Source organism: Carettochelys insculpta, chromosome 18 (assembly GCF_033958435.1).
Source record: "Carettochelys insculpta isolate YL-2023 chromosome 18, ASM3395843v1, whole genome shotgun sequence".
Lineage (NCBI taxonomy): Eukaryota > Metazoa > Chordata > Testudines > Carettochelyidae > Carettochelys > Carettochelys insculpta.
This window is the reverse complement of record NC_134154.1, coordinates 31,901,345-31,927,131: the sequence shown is the minus strand read 5'-3', so window position 1 is coordinate 31,927,131 and position 25,787 is coordinate 31,901,345. Positions and strand designations below refer to the sequence as shown.

At 45.5% G+C, this 25,787-nt stretch overlaps 1 protein-coding gene across 2 annotated transcripts in view; it reads left to right on the top strand.

The window, feature by feature from the left end:
- Nucleotides 1-25,787, top strand: part of TTC28 (tetratricopeptide repeat domain 28) — a 483,355-nt gene that overhangs the window by 378,253 nt on the left and 79,315 nt on the right. For both annotated transcript variants that reach the window (XM_075012421.1, XM_075012420.1), the window contains 2 exons: nucleotides 845-1,063; nucleotides 10,764-10,929. In XM_075012421.1, coding sequence (XP_074868522.1) covers nucleotides 845-1,063; nucleotides 10,764-10,929 — 385 coding nt within the window. The remainder of the gene's footprint in view (nucleotides 1-844; nucleotides 1,064-10,763; nucleotides 10,930-25,787) is intronic.

The window sequence follows — 25,787 nt, the reverse complement described above, 5'->3', positions numbered from 1 at the left end:
GACATGAGACAGCATGGGAATGCTGAGGACTGGGCAATTCACACTTAGCAACTGGAAGTTGTGACAAGGTGAACACATGGACACGACATGGCTTTGCAGTAGGAGGGCACTGGACTGGAAGGGCTAGGAGGCAGTGATGGGAACTGAGCTCACAGAGACATAGAAACTCATGTGGAACTGACATGCAAAGAGATCAAGACAGAGAGAAAGAGCCTGGGTGGTGTCTGCAGCAGTATGGCTCAGTACTGCGTAGACATTGGCCTGTCTGAGCTCTGTCACCAAAAGCCTGCCTGTGTTCTAGTTCTCTGATGAGCTCTGCTCTGTTCTGAAAGGGCTGCCTGGAGTCATGGCAGATTCTTGCTGAGCTGCTTTGGTTCTTTGGGAACATAAAAGTTTGTGACCAGCAGTGTGCCTGAGTCAGACTCTGTGGGCAGAACTGGCGCTGAGAAGAGGGCTGTAGCCCAGAGGCTCAATGTTTTGAAATGTGGAGGCCATGTGGGCTACCCTTGTGGAAAAGTGTGACTTCCTGGAGTCTGGCACACTGATTGGACTGCTTATAGGTCAGAATGTGGGGATCTGTGACCAAGATACTGGATATCTCAGATATATAGCCTATGGGGATGTAACACATGGGCTGTGTATGATGACAAAGCAGCCAGCCAGGATGTCTGGGGCTGCTGGAGAAATAGACAAGTCTGCCCATAGAGGTGCTGCTGCCTAGTTACTCGGTGGTGCTGCTTTGGATTGGAAAAACAGGCACACTCTCTTCCCCATCGCAGTGCACTACAGTGCCTGGTGCAGGTCTGAGGCACATTCTTGTTCCCTAACTTGTGGTTCTTCACAGGCCACCATGATGAAGCCTTGGCTGTAGCAGAAAGGGGGCGAACGAGAGCATTTGCTGACTTGCTGGTGGAACGTCAGACTGGACAGCAGGACTCTGACCCCTATTCTCCCATCACCATTGACCAGGTGCTGGAGACAGTGAATGGCCAGAGGGGACTTGTTCTGTATTACTCCTTGGCTGCTGGCTACCTGTACAGCTGGTTACTGGCTCCTGGGGCAGGTAAGGTTTATTTCTGTAGATTAGAGCTTGCCAGCAAAGCCTGCGGAGGGGGAATCCTAGAAGTCAGTGTTGAGACAGACCTGTTCACCACCTAGACAGAATTTGGGCCTCGCATCCAAACCCTCACTTCGGAGTGGGAAAGAAGGCCTGGGTTATGCAGCGTGCTTATGCTCTCCACTCTCTGACAGTGCTGTCATCATCATCATCATCATCATCATCATCAACAGCCAGGGCTCAGAGCTCATTAGTGTCCGATGCTTCCCTTGCTATTTCCTTCCATTTTTCCCTGTCCAGTATGGAGTGGCTTAATTTCTGTAGACTAGCTCCACACCAATCTACTGTATCGTCTACTCATTCTCTGTAAGGTCTGCCTCTCCTATTTGAGCTGTCCATTATGCCAAATACCAGGATCTTGACTTTTCACTTATCGTTCATTCTGCAGATATGCTCGAAAAGCTGTAACTTGCGTTGTATAACCTGCAGTAGGTTCTCTTTCGGCTGTATCTTACTATATAATTCCTTGTTGGTGACCTGCATCCATCCTGTTCTCAGAATCTTTCTATAACAACTCCTCTTGAACACCAGTATCCTTCTCTTAAATATTTTATCACCTATGTCTCACATCCATACAACATGCTGTTGAATACACACATTTTCAAGATGCTCAGCTTTGTTCCTAAGCTAATCACTTTGCTTTTCCAGATCTTATCCATCTCCTTTAAATTTTCTCTCTTGTTTTTGCTATTCTAGTCTCTCTTTCCTTCTTACAGTCTAGATCATACGTCATGTTGCTCCCCAGATAAGTGAACTTCTTTTCATTCTCTAGTTAGATCTCATCTACACTGGTCTTCCTTCTTATTTCCTTATCTCCAAATACCATTGTCTTCACTTTATTGATGTTCATAATCAGTCTGTACCACTTCCCTTCCTCGTTTAGCACCTGCAATGTTCTCTTTAGCTTCTCTTCATCTTCCTTGGTGATAACTATATCTTCTTTGAGTAGTGGCCCCATGGGTGTTCCACTCTGAATGTCAGTGCATCCTTATGCTGGCGCTCGGAGATTGTTCCATGGCCATGGATTCCTGCACTGCACATGTGCAGAAGCACCTCCTTGTGTTCTTTAGCGCATGCATGGCGTGGGCTCCTCAATTCCTTCTCTACCGTCCTTGGCTGCAGGTGGAGCCTTGCTCGTCTCTGTAAAAGAGTTTGAAAACTTGTTAGCTAGCTAGTTAGTTAGTTAATCCTTAGCTGTTCCCTACTTCAAGTTATCTATCCTTGTTCTACATGGTTGAATCTAAAAAAATATAAATACATTTTTTTGTAGTTAGTTAGTGGAATTGGTGCGCTGTGTCACCACCATGCTGAGCTCCCCAGGATTCAAGCACTGTGCCACATGCAAAGACACCATGTCCACGTCAGACAGCCAGGCATCCTGCATAAAATGCCCTGGAGAAGGCCATCAGAAGCAGTCATGCGTCCATTCTTCCAGCCTTTCAGTGAGAGCCCGTAAAGATTGGGCCAGAAGACTGAAGATCTGCCTGTATGAAAAGTCCTTGCAGCCACTGGCTCCAGATAAGCCAGCGGTGAAGGCTTCGGCCAAGGATGAGGACTCCAATGTCTCCCAGTCTTGAAAGGGTCTCCCATTATTGTATCAGGTCCCTCTCCTGCCCATTCCTGGTGTCTGGTGTCATCTCTGTGAGCCAGAAGGGAAAACTATCACAGGCCCTCCGGCACCTTCCCTGCCAGCACCAACTAAATGGGCACACTCTGCGCCAAAGCACAAACACGTGGTGTCAATTTCATTGGTATCAAGGGTACCAATAGCACCAGTGATGCCCATGGCACTGGCAAGCCCACTGTCGTCTAAAACATGGCAGACCACTCCAGTGTCTGTGCCTCCTGCCATGTCCCCCAGAAAACAGCACCACTCATGCTCACTGCAACAAGGTGCTTTGCGTAAAACCAGGTTGGGTACCCCTCCCCGCTCTCAGGTACAAGGGAACACGGCACTGCATCTCCATAAGCATGGTGCATCATCCATGCACTTCATGCTGCAGCAATTGGCACAGAGAGATCCGGAGCCAGCCCCGTCCTGTTGGCACCGATCATCACCAAGGTCACTGACATCACCATGCCTTTCCTGCCATATGGCATCACCATCCATCCTACTCAGAATCTGAAGTTTATAGGAGTGCACATTGACACCACCATGGCCATGGCTACCCTTCCCGTTCAAAGATTTCACACACTGTGCAACCTTGTTCAGGCAGCACATCTGTCCCCTACCACTACGACATGTGCCTGCCTAGCACTACTGGGCCATCTTGCCATCACCACTCAGGTGGTCAAGCTAGCCCGTCTTCACATGCACTGTCTTCAGTCCTGGCTGGCCTTGTGCTACGCCCTGGCCAAGCACCCAGTTTCCAAGTTGGTAGCTGTCCCTCCACGAATTCTCACTTCTCTTCAATGGTGGACATGTCTGGGCAACATTCTCATGGGCTTGCCATTTCACCAACCACCGTCGTTAGTCACTCTTACCATAGCTGCCTCTCTCCTCGGCTGGGGAGCACATGTTGGTCATCGCATGGTTCAGAGCAGATGGTCATTTACTGAACAAAGACTCCACAGCAACCTGTGGGAACTCCAAGCGTTCCACTACGTCTTCAAACATTTCCAACAGTTTCTGGCAGCAAGTCGGTCAATATCCTTACCAACAACACCAATTGCATGTATTACATCAACCATCCAGCGGGAGGTCACTCACAGTCTGTCAAAGCGGAAGCCATAAGACTGTGAACTTGGTGCATCCAACACCAGATCAGTCCAGTAGTTACATATCTCCCCAGAGTTCTCAATGTGACGGCTGATGCCCTCAGTCGTACATTCACCGACCATCATGAATGGGAAATCGACATGGCTGCCCCCAGCCAGGTGTTTCAACTGTGGGGCTACCCTCACATAGATCTGTTCACCATCAGAACCGAAAGAAAATGACACCAGTACTGTTCCAGAACTTGGGAGACAGTCCCTCCAGGATGCCTTAGTTATCGCATTGGACATGCCTCTCCTGTATGTGTTTCCTCCCATTCTGCTCATCCACAGGGTGCTACTCAGGGTCAGAGAAGACCAGACCCTCATCATCCTAATAGCCCTGGCATGGCCCAGATTGACTTGGTATCTCTTTCAGTTGTCAGTAGCAGCTCCTTATCCATTTTCTCCTCACCACAACCTTCCATCTCAGGACTTCAGCCTCACTCTGCCTCCTAATCCCCTCAAACTACACTTCCACATGTGGCTCCTTTATTTCTCCACAGTGCCGAAACCACATGCTCTGAGGGAGTAAGGAGAATCCTCATCAACAGTAGATGGGAATCGACAAGCAAATCTTAACTTGTATAAATGGTGTCTCTTTTCCCAATGGATGGACTCCCACCACTCTATGCCTCTTCATATCATGCCCTTGCCTTCTGGGCTATTTCCTGCACCTGCATGAGTCAGGCCTTAGTCTCAGCATGGTTTGGGTGCACACTGTGGCTGTAGTAGCTTTCCACCACTCCGAAGAAGGGCCTTCATTCCTGGCCCATGCTATCACCAAGTACTTCCTAACAGGCCTTCAGAACACTTTCCTGCAGTCCGCCCCCAAGTTCATGTATGGGGCCTTAATCATGTGCTTCACTGCCTATGAAGCTGCTCTTTGAGCTCTTGGAGATGTGCTTCTGGCTTCACCTGTCTATGAAGGTCTCTTTCCTTGTGGTGATCAGGTCAGCCAGGCATGTTGGGGAGTTAGCTGCCCTAGTGGCAGAGCCTCCCTACATTTTCTTTACCAAAGATAGAGTTACTTTGCAGCTTCACCTTAAGTTCTTACCCCAAGTTCCCTCGCCATTGTGCATCAACAAACTGATCCACTTACCTGCGTTTTTCCTGAAGCCACATTCTGAACCAGCATACGTGGCATGGCATATGTTGGGTGTCCATGGAGCATTAGCCTTCTATATTGACTGTATGAAGCCATGATGCAAGCCTCCCCGGCTTTTCCTCTCCTTCATGGAATGGTCCAAAGGCCCGTCTGTCTCATCCAAAACACTTTCAAAGTAGGTTTCCTCCTGTATCCACACTTGTTATACATTTCAGCAGAGAGAGTTGCCAAATGCTGTCACGACCCACTCAACCTGGACCATGTCTTCCACTACGTCTTTCGTCAAGAATGTACCTGACAGGCATTTGTAAGGTGGTCATGTCATCTTCCAGTAACACATTTGCTGACACAATGTCCTCTTTTCTAACATTATTTCTTCTATCCAAGTGGGCCAAGTTGTGTTGTCTACTGTGGTAGTGACTGAGCTCCAAACCTGCCTCCATTCTGCGACTACTGTTGTATAATCACCCAGAATGGAGCACCCATGAGGACACTACTTAAAGAAGAATAGGAAGTTACTCACCTTGTGCAGTAGTGATGATTCATTGAGATGTATGTCCCCATGGGTGCTCCACTTCCCTCCCTCCTTCCCCTACTTTGGAGCGTCTTGCTCTATTTGTCAGGTAGGGAAGGGACAGAGGAGCCCATGTCGCGCACACACCAGAGAGCACAAGGAGGCACTTTGGGGCATCCCTGGCACAGGAAACCATGGCAATAGAAGAATTTCTGAGTGCTAGTGTGAGGATGCACCAACACCCAGAGTGCAGTGCGCATGGGGACACACATCTCAAAGAACCATCATTATTACACAAGGTGAGTAACTTCCTCATCCACAAACCTCAAGCTGTTAATTCTCATCCCATGCACTGATATTCCTTCTACCTCTTCCTTGATCTTGTCCATCACTCTCTCTACGTGCGTGATGAAGATACTCGGCAATATTGGATCTCCTTATCTCGTACCTCTTGTCATTCCAACTTCCCAACTCTCCACCCATTCTCACTGCTGCCTCCGCATTCTCGTTGATATCCTGCAACAACTGTATCAGTCTGCTATCCACTCAGTAGGTCTGCGATAGCTCCCAAGTCACTTTCTGATCTCTACCGTCAAATGCCTTCTGAAAATTGATGAAGCAATTGTAGATGTTCTTGTTCTTTCATTGAGCTTTCTCTGCTGTCAATCTTAGTGCCAATATCTGCTGTATGATACTTCTATCTTTCCTGAATTCCACTTGCTCATCCACTAGATGTTCCTCTATCTGTGATCTTAGGCTCATCATCAATATCATCAGCAGCACCTTGCCTAGATGACTTGTTAGGGCAATTGTTCTATAGTTCTTGCACTCCAAAATGCTTGCTTCCTTGTGTATTGTCACTAGCACAGATTCTGTCCATTCCTTAGGAGCCTTCCCTTCTTTCCACGCTATACTACACAGTCGGTGTATTTCGTGAATCATACTTTCTCTACCGTATTTGATCAGCTCGCCCATGATCTTACCATTTCCAGTGCTCATGTTGTTCTTTAATCATTTCGCTGCTTTTTCTACTTGCTCCTTCAAAATATCAGTCTCACTCTAGATGCTCAGTGAAGTTATCTCTTCCAGTTCTTCCATAGTCTCTCTGAGACACTCAGGTCCAGTGGTGCAATATCTTGTCCATTGCTGCACAGCTGTCTCCTTGTAAATGAACACCTTGTTGTACTCATCTTTGATCACCATCTGCTGCAGCTGCCATTTCCTATTAATATTCCTGATCACCTTATACACCTCCCTGGTCTCACACTCACCGTAATACCTCTCTATATCTTCACATTGCTCCTCTAACCATTTTGCCTTATCCATTCTGGCCACTTTTCTTAGCTTGTTGCATTTCACTCTTTAGCGCTGTTCCCTCTCAGTGACATCCCTTCTGATCTTCAGTGCTCTCTTCTCTTGTACCAACTTCAGCATCTCTTGCATAATCCACTTCTTATTGATCTTCTCTTCTTCCGGAACCATCTGCTCAGTTGTCTTTGTATAACCGTGGCTATTCCTTTGACTCTCTTATCTAAGTCTTTGTTTATGCCTGCATTCCTGATCGTCTCTTTGAGCACTGCTCTGTATGTATTCCCTATTTCTTCCTTGCCTAGCCTTGCCACATCTCTTCATTACTTGAACTGTGTCTTATACTTTCTCTTGAGTTTCATTGACAGTGATGTGGCATCTGCTTATTCTGCAGTTGCTCACCACAACTCACTTTACTGCAACTGACTCCTCTCCTAGTGGGAATTCAGTTACATCTTAGTAACTAAAGTGGTGCTTTCAGCTGCAAAGTTGCTGAGGGAATGAAGCTTTTGTCACCTGAATATGGGAATTGGCATCTGATGGGAGAACTTTCTTTCATCCTTTATCTAATATTGTCATTAAAGCTGAAAAATAAGATCATCCATGTAAGCTGGATGAAGAGGCAGTGTGATTTGGGACTAGTAATTGGATATGCAGCCTTTCACTTTGAGGGCGCTGGCTTGAATGCACACCCCCAGTTCAAATTAATCTCTGCTCTAATTCTAAGGTTGTCCCTGGTGTTACTCCAGGGAGGGTTTTGGCCTGAAGATGATAGTAATGGTAAGGTGTCACCACTTGACAGCTGTTTTGGGAGCCCTGGTAAAATGAAATGGGGGCTTTGTCAAATACCCTCTCTACAGAAACCAATGCTGACAGCACCATTTTGGGCAGGTCAGAGCAGAGTCAGTGGTGGAGACTGCTCTCTCCTCTTAACTCCAGAGCAGGAGCATCCCCTGGTTTGGGCTAAGGCATACCAGTGTTTCACTGGTGGGCAAGGTTCACACTGATGTGCCAGTGCCATACTTCAGTGGAGGACTTGACATGAATCCAGAGCTGGCAGTTTGGCACCCTGCCACCTTGGTTTCAGGGCCCACTAGGGATAATAAGTTGGCAGTTCCATCCTTGGACTGGAGCACAAGTGTGGTGTTGATGCAGTTTACACAGTCCATGACACCTGTCCCTTCACTAGCAAGAGAGAGACCCTAGAGCCTGTTTATTTCAGCACACCAGGGTTCAGTAGGCTGCCCAACTGTGCTTGATTGGCGGAGAGTTTACTGGAATCAGCAACGATCTCCCAGTGACTACTGGAAGCAATCTGAGAGGTTTTTTTAGGTTCAGTACAATTAATAACATTGTCATGCTGGGGAAAAAAATCTCCTGGATAGTTTCAGTCCAAGTGGGGAATCCTGGGTTGCAACCTGTTTCCTGCCTCCTCCAGAAGCTCCTCTTGAAGCTTGGGCTGCCCCTTTCCCTGACTTTTTTATTTCTGCACTTCCTGTGCATGGCCCTGCAAAATCTCAGGGCGTTCATGTCATGCTCCTCCTGGCACTGGGCAAGACGACTATTTACCAGACTAGGAAGAGGGAGTTGGATGTTCTCTGGGACTGTGAAGAGGATACGGTTTCTGTTCACATTTTTGTCTGTGCATCCAGGAAGATTTCTCTGGGTGGTTTTTGTTGTGGAGAGGTATGCTACCTGGAGCGCTCAACTTGTTGTTCCTTTCTTGTATGCATGTCTTGACCAACTTGCCTACACTTTCTTCCAGAATTTTTCATTTTTTGTCCCCGTAACTACTTGATACTCATGTTTCTTTTGGTCCATTCGCCTCTGTCGAGAGAGAAGACTTCATGGTGTTGAGAGCTGATCTCCCTTTGGTGATCTGGCTGGCTAATGGGACCCAATTAAGCCAGCCCATGTCGGATGCACAGTAATAGAGGAAAGGAAAGTTCAGTGAGAGGAGCATGTTCAGGGCTTTGATGTTCATTCACAAAGGGGAACATTTTCAGGTGTTTGGCTGTTGAAAAATGGATACATTAATCTGCTCTGATTTCCCATAGGGCAATGCAAAGAGTGGTAATTAGATTCTGAGCACAGCGCCTCAGTAGAAGCTTTTATGTAACAAAGAGTCCTCCCTTTAATTACATCCCTCTGCCTTATGCTTCCAAATGCATTTGACATGTATTAATTGAAGTGGATGCCAGAAAACAGGAGGGCAGCCCGGCTTCCTGATACACCATCTAACTGTCTGATCCTCTGAATCTTCTTCACATGAATGTGAAAACATTTATCACAGTGAAACAGAGCAGGGAGGATTAATTTGAAGAGGATCCCTTTTTGCCGGCAGCTGTTATTCATTATCTAATAAAGTGGTTACTGTAAATTTTCATGAGTTCTTTCTGTATATAATTTAATAATTGTAATCCTTCACCATGACAAAGCTAACGAGATAAGAGCACTAATTCAGATACTGCTGAGCATAGTTCAACAAGGAAAGCAAACACAAATGAGCTGCTTTGGCTTGGATGAGGTATTTTTTGCTAGCTGTATCTCTTTGATTGCTCACTCTAGTTGTTATTCATACCCTTCATGGGTCTGTGTGAAGAAAGGTTACGCGCCCTTTCAGACCATATTTTTTGCATAACAAAATATTGATGGCTTTCTCACATGGAAGACAGCAGTGGGTCGGATAAGATGGTAGCAGATGGAGAAGCCGGGTTTGTTGCTGGCACTCAAAGGATGTGGTCACAGCCCCTCCATCCCCATCACAAGTGAGGAACTTCTGGAAAAGCAACCACAACCAACCTCCTGGGGCAATTTGGTTCATAAATGCCCAAGATCTTGGAAGATATTCTGTGTAACAGGCTGGTGCTGACCATGTTGTTTGCTTTGACTCTTCTCCCTTTCTTAGACCCTTATTCTGGGGGTAGTTGCTGCTCCACCCCTGGCTGTGTTAATGTGAATTCCTAGGTGGCAGTTCTCAGGCACTACCTACAGCACTACAGCTCTCTGCTTTCTTCTTCTCTTCTGTGGTACTTAGGCAGTAACTGGGAAGACATCTCAGATTCCTCCTTCTTGCACAGGCAATATTCCCTCAGACTCCACAGTTACTCCTTAAGCATGTCGATGGATCAATTTGCTGGTGTTGCTCCAGAATGGCTGGCATTAGTCTTTTCATTTGAATTTTATTTCTCACCTACTTGGGGTGTTGTTTGTGCTGCCATACCAAACCGAGTGCCCAGGCCTAACCTTTGAGGGGTAATCAAAGGGCCGTTGTCGCAAGGTTACTCATAACCAAAAGGGTGTGCTGGTCTCACTGGAGGATTTTTATCTACAATAATAAGCTGAATTGTTCACAAAGCACTGCACTCCTGATAGGAATGTTTCCATTCTCTGGTGTGCCCCATTATGTAATATTCTTGCTTTAGTATTTTCAGATGCATTGATCTGCATTTGTGTTTATTTTTGTCCAAATGGGTGAAATGAGAAATCTCTGTGCAACACAAGGAGATTCTGCTGTAGTAATAACTTTTTTGTTCAGCCTTTCAGGCCCAGAGTGTCCCGTTTATGTGGTCAGAGACTATGAATGGACATTTTTCATATGCTGCTATTGAAATGTGAATTTCCCTGGTAAATGTTTGTGAGAATCATCTGTTTTATAATTCACATGAGGCTGCTGTGATATCAAGCACTTCCTGAATATCTCTTTAAAGTCCTGCTCGGTTTTCTTCCCTTGATCCATCATCTGCAAAGTACAAAACCAGACTTTTTAAATGTAAAGTCTTAATATGGCACACTGAACTAATTCCTGGAAAAGCCACTGGAGACAGCGTGTTTTGCTCCATTTCTGTAGAAGATGCCATCTCCTCAGGACTAGTGACAGTTGTACTGCTTTCTTTAGCACTTCCTGGCCCTGTGCGCCCTTCCCACATTTGATAACACTGGCAATTAATGTGTCCTTGCAGGAATTCTGAAGTTTCACGAATACTACCTGGGTGACAGCATGGCAGAGAACGCTGGGGATATCCATGAAGCAAGCAGCGTGGGCTTCCAAACAGTGACTAATTCAGCACTGGATCTCTACATCTCAAGTGTACGAGAAGCACTGGGCGTGGACTCCTACTATACCCGGTGAGTACAGCATTCACATCCTGAGTCTTTTGCTTCCACCAGGAAGTCATATATCCAGACGGCCTGAGGGGGCTGAGAATGCTGATTCTCTGAGCCAAATTGTAAAGCAGCTTCAGCCAAGCTGCTCTATTTGGTATCCAGTGCCATCTGTGCTGTGACTTGATAGGTAGATGCTTCAGTATGTGCTATAGATGGGAAATTGATTCCTCTCAGAGGTTGGCTCATGAAAAATTGCCGTTGCAACTTGTGGGAGAAATTTCTGAATTATTTCCCTTTATGGCTAATTCTGAGCAAATAACTCACAATGAACCATTATTGTAGCCATTATTTGAAAACTGGTGGAGATTTCCTTCTGTTTATCCGTTCGACAGACACATTCCACAAATATCTACACAATTTTTGCTCTGTGGATTGAATATGAATATCCTAAAGTCAAGCCGTGTGCTTAGCTGTGATTGGTCTAATGAGCCACCCAGTATTGTTTTGAATCCCTGAGTGGATGAACATACAGGCACTTCCTATACTAAGAGCTGAACTTGTGAATTTCAATCAAAACAAAAAAGCAGTCCAGTAGCACTTTAAAGACTAACAAAATAAGTTATTAGGTGATGAGCTTTCGTGGGACAGACCCACTTCTTCAGACCATAGCCATACCAGAACAGACTCAATATTTAAGGCACAGAGAAAGAAAAATAGTAATCAAGGTGGACAAATCAGAAAAATATTATCAAGATGAGCAAATCAGACAGCAGAAGGGGGCAGGGGGGAGTCAAGAATTAGATGAAGCCAAGTATGCAAAAGATCATTTCACTTTGTCTTCTGCACACACTTGAGCCTATAGGCTGGACTCGGGGCATTCCCATCCGTGTGAATACAAAAGGTAGGAGGTTCTACTCTAAAGGATATGGTGACACTGAGGCCATATCTACCATATCACTTTTGAAAAAGGACTTTAACACCCTTCTACAGAGGGATGGCTCAGAACTAACATTCATATTGAAATTCAACACATTAACACGTGGTTTGAACAGGGACAGCAATTACCTGACCCATTGTGAGGACTCTTTTATGTACTTTGATGTTTTATCTAACTCTTAACTTCCCCACCCCACACACCCGCGCCACCCCTCTGCTCTTCTGATTTGCCAACCTTGATAACAATTTTTAGACCTCTGTGCTTTATGTACTGAGTATGTTCCGGTATGGCTATGATCTGAAGAAGTGGTTCTATCCCATGGAAGCTCATCACCTAATAAATTACTTTGTTAGTCTTTAAAGTGCTACATGACTGCTTTTTTGTTTTGATAGATTACAGACGAACACAGCTCTCTCTCTGTCACGTGGACTTAGCTTCCAAAGGACCCACTGCCGACTCCTAGGAGCCTTAGGGTGCACAGACTTGTGGTGGGATCAACACCTTCCCATGATCTCCTTGTACTACAGAGCAGAGGCCTCTGCCTGCACCACTGGAACTGTGTGTGCTGCAGGAAGTAGCAAAGGCTCCCGGAAAGAGCAAGCCAGCCACCAAGACTCCCCACTCCATAAGCCAGTTTAGGACCATCAATCTTCAGAGCCAGGGTAGCACTTTTCAGCTCCTTGGCACAAATCTCAGCTCTGCAGCCCAGATCCTCATGGGCTCGCCCTAGATCAGCAGCACTGCATTAATAGTCTATACCCTCTTGATGCAGGTTGTCTGGGGGGAAGCACTAGTCTCCACTTTGCCTGTATCACTCACCCTCCTGCCAGTCATCTCCTCAGAGCTGGTCCTGGTCACCCGCTCTGTGGGAATAATCCCTATCATGATGCTGATCCCCCCAACCTTGGCAGCCATTCTCCTATTTGACACAACAGTCTCTAGGTGCCATCGGTGACAGCTAACCTACAAATGGGCATCAGCCAGTCCACCAATGTCACTGGGAGGGGATTCCTCCATCACAGAAGGACAGTTTAGCGCCTTACTTAAGACATCACTGGTGCAATTCAGCACTGGAGGCTGTGTTGACTTCCACAATATTACCTTGACAGCACAGCTAGTGGCCAGTGCAGTAGTCCTTTTGGAGTATGTGGGGCATGCCTGTGATACTGATGACTCCATCTCACCACTCGTTGGCTACTGCCTCAAAGCGACGGTAGACTGCACTAGGCTTGGTGCAGGAAATGCACTTGGAGGTTGGGGAAGAGGAGCCAGTGCCCATCCAAAAACCCTTTCCTACATGGGGATGATGCCCTGGGGTCTTCCTCACAGCACTGTTCCCAGTCAGCGTGCCTCTATGCCTCAACACGTCTCTCATGAAATGAAGTTTCACACGGTCTACGTGGTCTCCATCATCCCCTCCTGGAATCTGGGAGATTGGCACACTGCCCTCAATCTCAAGGACACTTACTTCCACATTTTGTGATCGCAGATGCTTATCCTGTTTCATCATGAGTGCTGGGTGGATGCCATTTCTAGTTTACTGTGCTGCCCTTTTGGCTTCTCATTGGTCATGTAGGTGTTCAGAAAATGTACGTTGCCAGGGGCTGCTTACCATTTCCCTGAGATGTGGATCCAGGTTTTCCCATATCGTGTCAAGTGGTTCATCAAGAGCAGATCTCTGAATCGTTTGCAGAGGAGCCTAGATCTCATGCATTCCACTTGCTGTGACCTGAGCCTGTTGATAAATGGAAAAAAAATAAATAAGGCCTGTGCAACAGTTCATTGGAGCAGTTCTTAACTCCACGTGGCCCAGAGCTTTTCTTTGAAAGGTGTGTTTTCAGGCCACATCTGACCTGGCTTACAATATGAAAAACCACCCACTCACCACGGTTCACATCTGACTGTGTTTGCTGGACCATGTGACAATGTGTACTAACGTGGCAAGTCATGCCTGGCTCCATCTCCAACATTTGCAAGTAGGGCTAGCATCTGTCTCCATCCTACCAGGCACAACCTAGACTGTGTAGTCGGGGTGTCAGCTCGTCATTCCTGGATTGCTGATTGAATACTGGGACAGTGTTGGTCTTACCCACACAAAATGATGCCACTCTCATACTCTAGGGGCACGCGTCTTTGCACAGTTGTTAGGGCTCATGGTGTAACCCTGTTAATGTAAACACCCATCCTTACCCAATTCCTAGGGCTTAAAGTGCAACTTTCTGCAGGTTTGCAGGACCTTTTATCAATGAAAGAGCTTTACACAGTAATATCCTAACTATTTATTGAGTAACACTTACCAAGCAAGCAGAATACATGCTAAGCACACACAGTGTCATGCTAACCAATCCTGATCAAGGCAATTAGCCAGGTACGGTCAGTCTTGTCTGGATTCTGGTTGCTGCACCTCATGTTCATGCACAGAATTCTTAGCCGCTCTGAACTTAGGCTGTGTCTTGGAAATGTATTCTTCCAGGCCTTCCCTTCTTCTTATTCTTTCTTTTCTTCTGCTGTTCTCCTTCTTGGACCCAATTTTATACAGTGAAACTTGATTCCTGTTTAGCTGTACCTTAACCAATTATTTTACTGAAAGTTTAATAGCCATTCCTAAGACATTGTAATGTAATACCCTAACTAATTATATCCCACCACCTTAATTGATTTACACCTAGCAAAATTAATTAAGCAGCAGAAACAATTAAAAGCCAGACAGAGATCATATAGACAAGCAATAGCAAATGGTGGACCATAATGATAAAAGAATAAAGGAATAAAGGTTTCACAACCTCACCTATTGATAAGTAGTTTGTTGTCAGACAGAATGCAATCAAACTAAGTTTTCTTTTGCCATCTTAAGATCTGTTTCTTTACCTGTTGGTAATTGGTGCCATTAAGACAAGGTCTCCTTCTTAACAGCCTAGTATTACACTATCTTTATGAAATGCAGATGGAATGGGAGTATGTGATTTCCTGCTTTTCAGATGATGGCTTTTGCTCTTTTAATATGCTGCATGACAATATGGCTGCAGAAAGGTCTTATTACTTTGGAGTGAAGTCCCTTCATGGCTCCATCGCTGTCACTGACCTTGGTCTCTGATGCTTAAGACCTGGGTTGCAGAGCCAACCTGGGCAAGCTGATACCCAGGACAACTGGTTGTGTGACGGCCTGGCCCTCGACATCAATGTCAGGGAGTTCAGAGCAGTTTGCCTAGCCTGCCAGGCATTCTTGCACTTCCCAAAGGGCATGGTGCTGCAGGACAGTACCACTCTGATGTATTACAATGGCAGACAGGGCAGAGCCAGGTCATTGGCCTTTGGCCCTCTCTGCATTTGGGACTTTAGTGTGCAGTATGTCATTCCTCTGCCTGCTGTGCATCTGCCCAGAACCAGGAACGTATTAGCAGATCATCAAGGCCATTCTGGTTTTGCAATGGGATCATCATGTGCTTCTCCTCCTTGCTTTGCTGGGGCATTGAGCTGAATGAAGGATTGTCCAGTGTCTGCTCAAAAGATTTCGTTTTGGATCACTGCCTGTGTCCACTATTGCTATGAGCTAGCAAGCATGCCTTCACCATCAATCATGATGGCACAGTCAATTAGGACACAGGTGTCATCAGTGGCCTTCCTGGCACAAGTTCCAATTCAGGAAAGCTCTAGAGGCACATCTGTCCACATGTTTGTGTCTCACTAGACACATACCCATCAAACTTAAGAGCAGGCTCTTGGCAGAGCAGTGTTGCAAACAGCAAGATAGTGAACTCCGAGCCTACCTCCATGGATACTGCTTGTGAGTCACCTAGAATGGAATCAACATGAATAAGCACTAAAAGAAACAAAAACAGTTGCCTACCTTTTCCTAACTGTTGTTCTTCAAATGGTCTAGATAATACTCAGCCCTGCCGTAAGGGCAGGGGACTGGACTAGACAACCTCTTGATTCTATTCCTGCAGTCCTAAGATTCTATTTGTTGCTCATGTTCATTCCATTATACACCCTCCAATCCCTCTTTTGGAGTTACTGGCAAGAAGGAACTAAGAGGGCTGGTGGAAACTGATATACCAATGCATGATTGTGGCACTCAAGGGTGCACCACAGCTGATTCTACAGATGCTGCTAAGATGAAAGTCTCCAATGTCCATGCACATGGGTGCATACGCATAGAGGCTACGTCTACACGTGCACGCTACATCAAAATAGCTTATTTCGATGTAGCGATATCGAAATAGTCTATTTCGATGAATAACGTCTACACGTCCTCCAGGGCTGGCAACGTCGACGTTCAACTTCGACGTTGGGCAGCACCACATCGAAATAGGTGCTGCAAGGAAACGTCTACACGCCAAAGTAGCACACATCGAAATAAGGGTGCCAGGAACAGCTGCAGACAGGGTCACAGGGCAGACTCAACAGCAAGTCGCTCCCTTAAAGGGCCCCTCCCAGACACAGTTGCACTAAACAACACAAGATCCACAGAGCCGACAACTGGTTGCAGACCCTGTGCATGCATCATGGATCCCCAGCTGCAGCAGCAGCAGCCAGCAGCCCTGGGCTAAGGGTTGCTGCACACGGTGACCATAGAGCCCCGCAGGGGCTGGAGAGAGAGCGTCTCTCAACCACTCAGCTGATGGCCGCCATGGCGGACCCCGCTATTTCAATGTTGCGGGATGCGGATCGTCTACACATGCCCTACTTCGACGTTCAACTTCGAAGTAGGGTGCTATTCCCATCCCTTCATGGGGTTAGCGACTTCGACGTCTCGCCGCCTAACGTCGATTTTAACTTCGAAATAGTGCCCAACACGTGTAGCCATGACGGGAGCTATTTCGAAGTTGGCGCCGCTACTTCGAAGTAGCGTGCACGTGTAGACACGGCCATAGAATGGAATAGACATGAGAAACATCTTGAAGAACAGCAGGTGCTAAAAGGTTGGCAACCATTGGATAGTAATTCCGAGCTCTACTAAGAATATAGTAGTAGGGATATATTATCGATGTTGCAATGCTAAGGGAGATTACAGAGGCTACCAAAATAAAACACTCAATAGTAATGGGGGATTTCAATTACCCCATATTGGCTGGGTACATGTCACATCAGGACGAGATGCACAAATAAGATTTCTCAATGCCGTTAATGGCTGCTTCTTGGAGCAGCTGGTATGGGAGCCCACAAGAAGAGGGGCAATTCTCAATTTAGTACTGAGTGGAGCGCAGGATCTGGTCCATGAGGTCACTATTACAGGACCGCTTGGGAATAGTGATAATAATGTAATAACATTTAATATTCCTGTGGTGGGAAGAACACCTCATCAGTCCAACACTCTGGCATTTAATTTCAAAAGGGGGAATTATGCAAAAATGAGGCAGTTTGTTAAACAGAAATTAAAAGCCAGAGTGACTAGAACAAAAACCCTGCAAGCTGCATGGAAGCTTCTCAAAGACACTATAATAGAGGCCCAACTTATATATATGCCCCAAATTAAAAAAGCATACTAAGAGACTGGAAAAAGAGCCACCATGGGTTAACACCCATGAAAAACAAGGAGTGAGGGCTAAAAAGGCATCTTTCAAAAAGTGGAAGGCAAATCCTAGTGAGTTAAATAGAAAGGAACATAAACACTACCAAATTAAGAGTGAAACTATAATAAGGAAAGCCAAAAAAGATTTTGAGGAACAGCTAGCCAAAAGCTCAAAAAGTAATAACAAAATGTTTTTAAATACATTAGAAGCAGGAAGCCTGCTAAAAAACCAGTGGGTCCCCTAGATGATACAAATACAAAAGGAGCAATCAAGGTTTTTTTTGTGAAGCTACAGACTAACATGGCTCCTCTCTGGAACTGGTAGTAATGCAAGGAGTAACTTCACTTCGTGTGCAGCAGCCAGCCAGCTCCTCACATTAGCAGTTATGGAGGATGAATGTCATTCTTGTATCTGCCAGACTAGCCACACTGCCAGCGTCCTTTTATTTGCCTCTTTTACTCTGTGCCTAGGCACCCATGAAGCTCCAGGTGTCTGTCCCGGTTTATATTCAGGTATGAGAGGAGAGGACTCAAGGACCACAAGCCAACTCTGTGGGCATAACATTACAGCAGCTGCTTCTATGAAGTGCAGGAGTTTTAATGAAGGAGATGGGTTTGAAGTGACAAAATCTCAGGTTTCCCAAGGCTGTCACAAACAGTGAAGGCCTGTTATTCGCCTTTGTTGAGCTCAGACCAGTAATACAATGTGTAATTCTTAATAGGCCATGAGAGGTGGAATTGGCTTTAAAAAGTCAGTCACTTCTCATAAAATGTGTTGGCTACACAAAGACAATCTCCTTGTGACACTTGGTAATTGCTTTGTCCTTTATCCCTTTGCTGGTTTTCCAACTGCGTGCTAATCAGACACGTGCAGGGGAGGGAGTGCTCTGCAAAATAACATCTCTCCAATACAAACTCCTTGCAACGAATAGTCTCAGAGAGGTGGCTGTGTTAGTCTGTATCTTCACAAGACAAAAAAGGAGTCCTGTAGCAGTTTAAAGACTAACAATATAATTTATTAGGTGATGGGCTTCCATGGGACAGACCCGCTTGATCTGGTGAGTTCTGATAACTGAGACAAAGAGAATTTCAAAGAAGTTAAAAATGAAATAAAAACTGATGAATCAGCTAGATAGGACAGAAGCAGGGTAGGGGCTCAAGGGGGACAAAAAAAGTTTCTGCAAGTGTCTGTTAAGTAAAATGGGCTGCTGGCATCACTATGAATATCAAAGGTGGGGAAATTGTCCTTGTAATGCATAAGGTGACAGATATTTTTGTTGAGTCTGAGGTGATAAGTATCAAACATGAGAACAAATTCCAATTCAGATGTCTCCCTATGTATCTGGTGTTAATGTCTCTTTGTTTTAGACTGCACACCATTAAGCGTTGGATACTATGACCTGCAAAGTTGAAATGCTCACTGACGGGTTTATGTGTATTCAGATTCCTAATGTCTGATTTGTGTCCATTCGTTCTTTCGTGAAGTGATTGTCCACTTTGTCCAATATACATGGCAAAGGGGCATCGCTGGCACATGATGGCATATAGAACTGGTGGAAGTGCAGGAATATGAGCCCCTGATTGTGTAACTGACATGGTTAGGTCCAGTGATGGTGTCTGTAGTGTAAATATGTGGACACAGTTGCAATGGGGTTTGTTGCAAGGAAAAGTTCCTGGATTAGTATTTCTGTGGTGTGACACGTGGCTGTTAGTGAGAATTTTCCTGAGGTTGGGCAGTTGTCTGTAAGAAAGAACAGGCCTGTTACACAGTGCCTGTGAGAGTGCAATATCATGTTCCATTTTTCTTCCTCGCCCTCTTCCTTTTGTCCTATCTAGCTAATTCATCAGTTTTTATTTCATTGTTTTTCTATCTTTCTTTTAAATTCTCTTCATCTCAGTTATCAGGAGTCTCCAGATCTGAAGAAGTGGGTCTGTCCCACAAAAGCTCATCACCTAATAAATTGTAATGTTAGTCTTAAGGTGCTACAGGACTGCTTTTTTGTTCCTTGCGGTGAAGAATGCAATAGCTGTGACTGGCATGCTGCAGTATACCTAGAAGAGCTCCTGCTTACGGTTAATGCACCCTTGGGTGGCATTCCTAGCTTGGGACAGTACAGGCCAGACTGACTAATGTATTGCTTGCCAGACAGGCCCATGCACTGAAAACAATGGGACCCTCTGCAGATGGGTGTCCTTGGTAGGGGAATACCAGGGAGTAAAAAATGAACCTGGTGAAGACCACGACACAGCTTCTCTTCTAGCATATCACTGAACACCCCAGCATGAAGGTTTGCCGTATAAGAAGGTGAACGTCTAACCTGCCCACTTGCTGCCTGCTGGATACTCTCCAGAGAGCCCAAATCCAGTCTCTTCTCAGTCAGCTAGCTAGGATCTCCTTTCAGCAAGAGGGTTAGGGAGTTCTCCTGCCTACACAGAACTGGCATAAGGTTCCACTGGGCCTGACTTTCTTGCACAGAGGACCAGCGAGGGAGAGCAGCATACATGCCATGGTCACTAGCATCATGCTAGTGAGAAACAAGTGCTGTGTGTGATAAGTGAACAGATGTGCAGTGAGTTCTCCATGACTGGTGCGTCAGCTGTCTCCATCATTTGTGGGTCCCTCCCTCAGTTGTGGGTCTTGTGTGAGCCAGAGCGGCCCCCTAGGGTTGGGGAGAGTGTTGATGGACAAGAAGACGTCAGGATATTTTACTGCCCTGACAGCTGACAATGCTACACAAGACACAGAAGTTGACTGCCAATACACAATGTTAGCTACACCAATTGCAGTCAACTGCTGTGTCTGTCCACATGGCGGAAGGTCAGCGGGAGCATTTCTTTTCTTGACCTTCCTTATTCCTTACCTCTCACAAGGACTGCAGGGGTCGACATCAACCCCTGGGAGCACTGCTTTGTGCCTGCTTGAAGTGAACCCTGGATGATGGACCCTGTGGGGTTCGATCTTCCACTGTAGCGTGGCTCCAGCCTCAGTTTATTTCCCTACTGTTCCCTAGACAAGAGTGTGAGTTGTGGCTGGTGATATGCAAAATGGGGAGAGGAGAACAATTGGGTAGGATTTTAAGACCTCTGGGTGTTTCCTTCACCATCTCAGATGATGGCTTACACATAAGAAAGGGGTCTGAACACCAATAATGTGTCTCCATTCAAGTGTCTGAAGCCTTGAGAAGCAGCTGGGCTTTTGTCAGTGATTAGAAATACCTGTGATAGGAGAGTAGCAACAGTCCAAAAACTGGCAAGAAACAACATACACAGCTGCAGCAATGCAGGCTGACAGATAGTGATTTGGGCCCGTGGTGACTTCAGCCAAGAACACTCGTAAATAGAGACACAACTTACAGCCCAGGAGCTTTCAGGTTCTATTTTCATGGGCCTGCTGAGGAGATTCTTGGAAGCTGCCTGAAAATTTATGAGCTGTTTGTGAATGAAGTTCTTTTCCCAACAGCCTCATATATATATATATGCCTTTGCATAGTCTACTGGCCTGACTGTAATAAATGGCATGAAGTCCAGCGTAAGCAGAAATATTTTCACCTACATTATGATGAAGGGGCCTGTGCAGAGCACTACCAAACAGAAAAGAAACTTTCCCTTATTGAGCAGGATGGCTGCTATCACACAACCATTGTGAAAACAAGTCACTTTCTATCCACTTTTTAGAGGAAATCTGCTAGTTAAAACTCTGCCCTTCTGCTAGATGAGAAATCACTTGTGGGTTCCTCCACCTCCTCTGGACTCTTTCCAGCCATTTTTGTTAGCATGAAAATATTACCTGAGTCCTGTAAATGCTATCCATGGTTGTGCAAGCTCTGGAATGTGTTACCGTGTGTGAAGGGTGAGGTGATTCCAGCCCAGTCTCTGAGATAAGCACAAAATCACGGCTGTACATGGTGCAGGTAATTTTTTAAAGAGGAGCAGACAGGCACAACACACACAACTTTGGAGCCATATCTACCTGGCTGCGTGTGTGTGTGTATGGGTGCATGCACTCAGAAAGAGAAACAGCTCGTACACCATACACAACACCCCCCGACCCTCCTTGCTGACCCTCCTTTGTGTGTGTGTGTGTGTGTGTGTGTGTGTGTGTATGAGAGAGAGAGAGAAGCAAGTGAACTAGCAAAGGCCTTTAATGAGCCAGTGTGTGGCAGGAGCGTTTAGCTGGAGCTGGGATGCATGTATCAGAGAAAACTGGTCTTTGCTCTCTCCCTGTTTTGCTGCCTGGTTTTCTAAGGCTGGGGGATAAGGGGCGATGTCAGTGTGATCAATGTGGGGGATGGAAAGCGGACTGAGGCCTAGTGCTGAGCAGAGGGTTTGTGTGCCAGGAGGGAGGGTGCACCTTGAGAGTCTTTCATCCTTGCTACTTATGCAGCTGCTTCCTGTAAATTAATTCATGACCCAAACATGAAGAGGTTAGAAGTAAAGGAACAAAAGACAAGAAAATGTCGGTGGTGTTTGGCTCTGGGATGTTGCTGGACAAGAATAAAGAAAATAAAATAGAATGTGAATCTGTTACAGAAATTCTCTGCTGATAAATGTTTTGTGTGACACTAAAGTAGAATCCTGGAAAATCCCAGCTATTGAGACTTGAGTATTCAATTAAGGAGAAGCAGACTTACATGAGCCAGAAACCCAGGTGCTTCTTGTGGGTACGTATCATGGAAGCTTGCCCAGGACTGTGGCTCCAGCATGTGGTGGTGTGTGCACAGATGCGCTCACATGCTTGCCCTGTAGCTAGCTGACAGTAGAAGCCAACAAGGAGCCCAGGATTGAGAGTCAGGGAGGTCCTGAATACTGGTCTTATCTCTGCCATGGAACTTAACATGTGGCTTTGGCAAGTCACTTCTACTTTCTCTCTCTGAGTGTCTCCCTTGATAAAATGTGGTCAGTATTTACCCACTTACCTCAGGGGGAGTTTTGAGGGTTTATGAATGTTCAATATTTTGAACTAAAGCTGTTCAGAGCTTTAATCCAAGTCTTTTAAATAGCTGTAACTGTGTGTATATGAGTAACTGGCACGGGGAAGAGCAATAAGAAAACTGTATAGCTAGCAATGGACTCCGTCCTGACATTTCCAAATCCACAGTTATTGAATTCTTACTTTTCTCTCTTTGGAACAGAAGTAGAAATCATTCTGCTGATGGCTGTGACCTTCCAGGAATGTAGGGAGAGCTCCCCACTGGGAAGGCTGCCACTATCCAAAACACCTGGCATGCGAGCAGTTGATTTTAAAGGGGTTCCTGGCACAAGTACTGGGAGTACATCTGAGCTCATTTCTGTCTAGGAGAGCAGAAATGGAGGTGGAGGTGGGATCATCCAGGCCATCTTGAACCATGCTTTCAGTGCTGTCTAAATCATAATAAACTATCACTAGATTAATCCCAATACAACCAGCACCTTACGCGAAACGAAGTCACCAACTCCATCCTCATGCTCTAGGGTGTGGAGGGTTTTGGATCCAGGGAGGTTTTACAGACCATATGTCCTGCAGTTCCTGAGGGTTACTTTCTTAAAGCCGTGCTTAGAGACTGGTCTGTGTGATCCCTGTTTAAGTCAGTGCCTAAAATCAGTTCCCTCCATCCCCAAGGAACATTTCCTGGACTTCGGGGATTGTATCCTGCATGTGGATGGTGCTTCCAACCTGCCTGTATGTACATAGTGGCTCTTGATCTTTTCCGAAAGGATTAGAGCCACCCTTTTTCAGACAGTGGGTAGTGAAAAACAGAGTAGGAGAAACAGAATAGATAGCTTCTTACCATTGGGGATGCAATGTCACCCAGATGTAGGCAGCTGAACCTGTTTGGATATTGGGAAAAACTATTTTACCAGGAGGGTGGTGAAGCACTGGAATGCATTACCAAGAGAGGTGGTGGAATCTCCATGCCTAGAGGTTTTTAAGGCCTGGCTTGACATAGTCATGGCTCGGATTATTTAGTTGGGGTTGATCCTGCTTCAGGCAGGGGAGCTGGAGTAGATGACCTCCTGAGGTCCTTTCCAGCCCTAGGATTCTCTGATTCTATGAACCCCACCCTCTAGGAATGCACAGGCCCAGCCATCTCTACTGCAAACCTCCATTATGCTCAGACCTTTTGTTTGCACAAGGGAGTCACAGTTCCATCCACCATCTGTTCTCACAGCTACATATAAGAATGGTCATACTGACTCAGACTCATGATCCAGCTAGCCCAGGATCCTCTGTCTGCTGGTGACCAGTGTCGGCTGTGCCTGGTAGTTGGAAGTTTTGGGACATGCGGGGTATGGGGCTGTGTCCCAGACCATCTTGGTTAACAGCCCGGCATGGACCTGTCGTCCAGGAACTTAGCTTATTCTCTTTTGACTCCACTTACACTTTTGACCTTCACAACATCCCATGGGCAATGAGCTCACAGGCTGAGTGTGCATTGTGTGTAAAAGGACTTCCTTTTGTTTGCTTTAAATCAGTTGCCTGTTCACTTCATTGATTGGCCGTGAGTTGCGCTATGTGAAGTTGTGACGGGGGGCCATGCCAAGATTGCTCATTAGGGCAAACTTTAAGGAATGGGGCAGATAACCTGCAAAACTTCTGGTTATATTAATACTCAGATCCATCAGCCTCCCAGCAAAACAGCTTGGTAACCCCTAAGTGGTTGCTCAGAAGCCAAAAGCAGTTGCCCCAAAGCAAACCAGCTTCTGGCCTTCCACATAAACAACCAAGTCAAATATGAGGAGGTTATTGAAAATCTTGTTCTTCACATAAAAGTTCTTCCAGTCCCAAAGGATCAGACACATTAACTCCCAGCCTCCGTGTGTCAGTTAATATTTTAAATCTTACCCCAAAACATGCTTTTACAGGTTGCACCTTCCTGATCTGGCATGTTTGGGACCTGATCCCAAAAACCCTTTGTTAGTTTCTAAAGTCAATAGGATTGCGTTATTTGGGCAGCCTTTTAATCTCATGCAGTCCTCTGGTGAACAATAGTATCTTTGAAATAAACTCCTACTTTTTAAACATTAACAATACTGAGCTACATGGATTAACATATATCTCCCACCGTCTGTAGGTGATTTGCTATATACTTCAAAGAGAAATTATCAGTGATATTGTTACTTTCACAGTTCATTTAAATATTAATAGCTCCTTTTGATCTCCTGAATTAACAAAATATACTGTCAGACATCAAAGGTTTGGTTACATGTTTAACAATTTTTATGTAAACAGACAAAAACACAAACATTATCTACTACTATAGTCAGAGGGGTAGCTGTGTTAGTCTGTAGCTTCAATAATAATAAGCAGTCCTGTAGCACCTTAATGACTAATAAATGTGTTAAATGTATTAGTTCATGAGCTTTTTGACCCAGGACCTAATACATTTTTTTGTTTCTATGGTCAATAGGTTTGCATGTGATCTACTAATATGTTTCTTGTAGAGAAGCTGTCCCATTTGTCCGATTCTTTGTGTTGCCTTTCTTTGCATCTTGCAATGTTAATGTATTGAAGCAATATCTCTATGAGACATGAGACCTGCAAACAGTATTTCAGGTGTGGACATACTATGAATTTATACAGTGGTATTAGGGTATTTTTACCTTTCCTAGTGTATTTCCTAACATTCTGTTCACTTCTTAGACTCTGCTATTCATTAAGCAGATGTTTTCAGAGAACTATCCATGATTATTCTCAAGTTTTCCTTCTTGAATGGTAACACTTAATTTAGACCCTATAATTTTGTATATATAATTGGGATTCTTTTTTGCAATGTTCATTATGTGCATTTGTCATTGAATTTCATCTGCTAGTGTGTTGCCCACTCCATCGAGTGTTGAGAGATTTCTTTGAGACTTGTCACAATCTGCTTTGGGTTTAACTGCTCTGAGTAGAATCCTAGAAATGTTGAAATGGAAGGGACCATGAGAAGCCAGGAATCCAGTCACAGGCTCTGGGGCAGGACTAAGTAAACCTAGACTACCCCAGACAGTTTGTCCAACTTGTTTTTAAAAACAGTCAGTGACAGGGATTCCAGGGCCTCCCTTGGAAGCCTGTGACAAAGCTACCAACCACTGTACAGCTAGAAAGCTTTTCATAACATGGAACCTAAATCTCATTTGCTGCAGAGAAAGCCCATTACTTCCTGTGCTACCTTCAGTGGTTGTTGATCTCATCTGCCCAGTCTGCCGGGGCCAACTTTGCATGCTGGGATAGGCAATTCCCTATCTCACCGCAGGTTTCAGACTTGCTGGCTACCCTCACCTGGTTTAGCCTGCCTGTCAAAGCGGTTTATCGGGGTGTGGCCACTTCATGCTACAGCTTCTTGGAGCCACAGGTGAGAGCTGGGTGCCAGGTGGGGACCAACGGTGCATGAACTGTGTATGCCTCATTGATGCTCATGAAAGGAAGAAAGCAACAGCAGCAGCTGCACCAACAGCACCAGGACAATT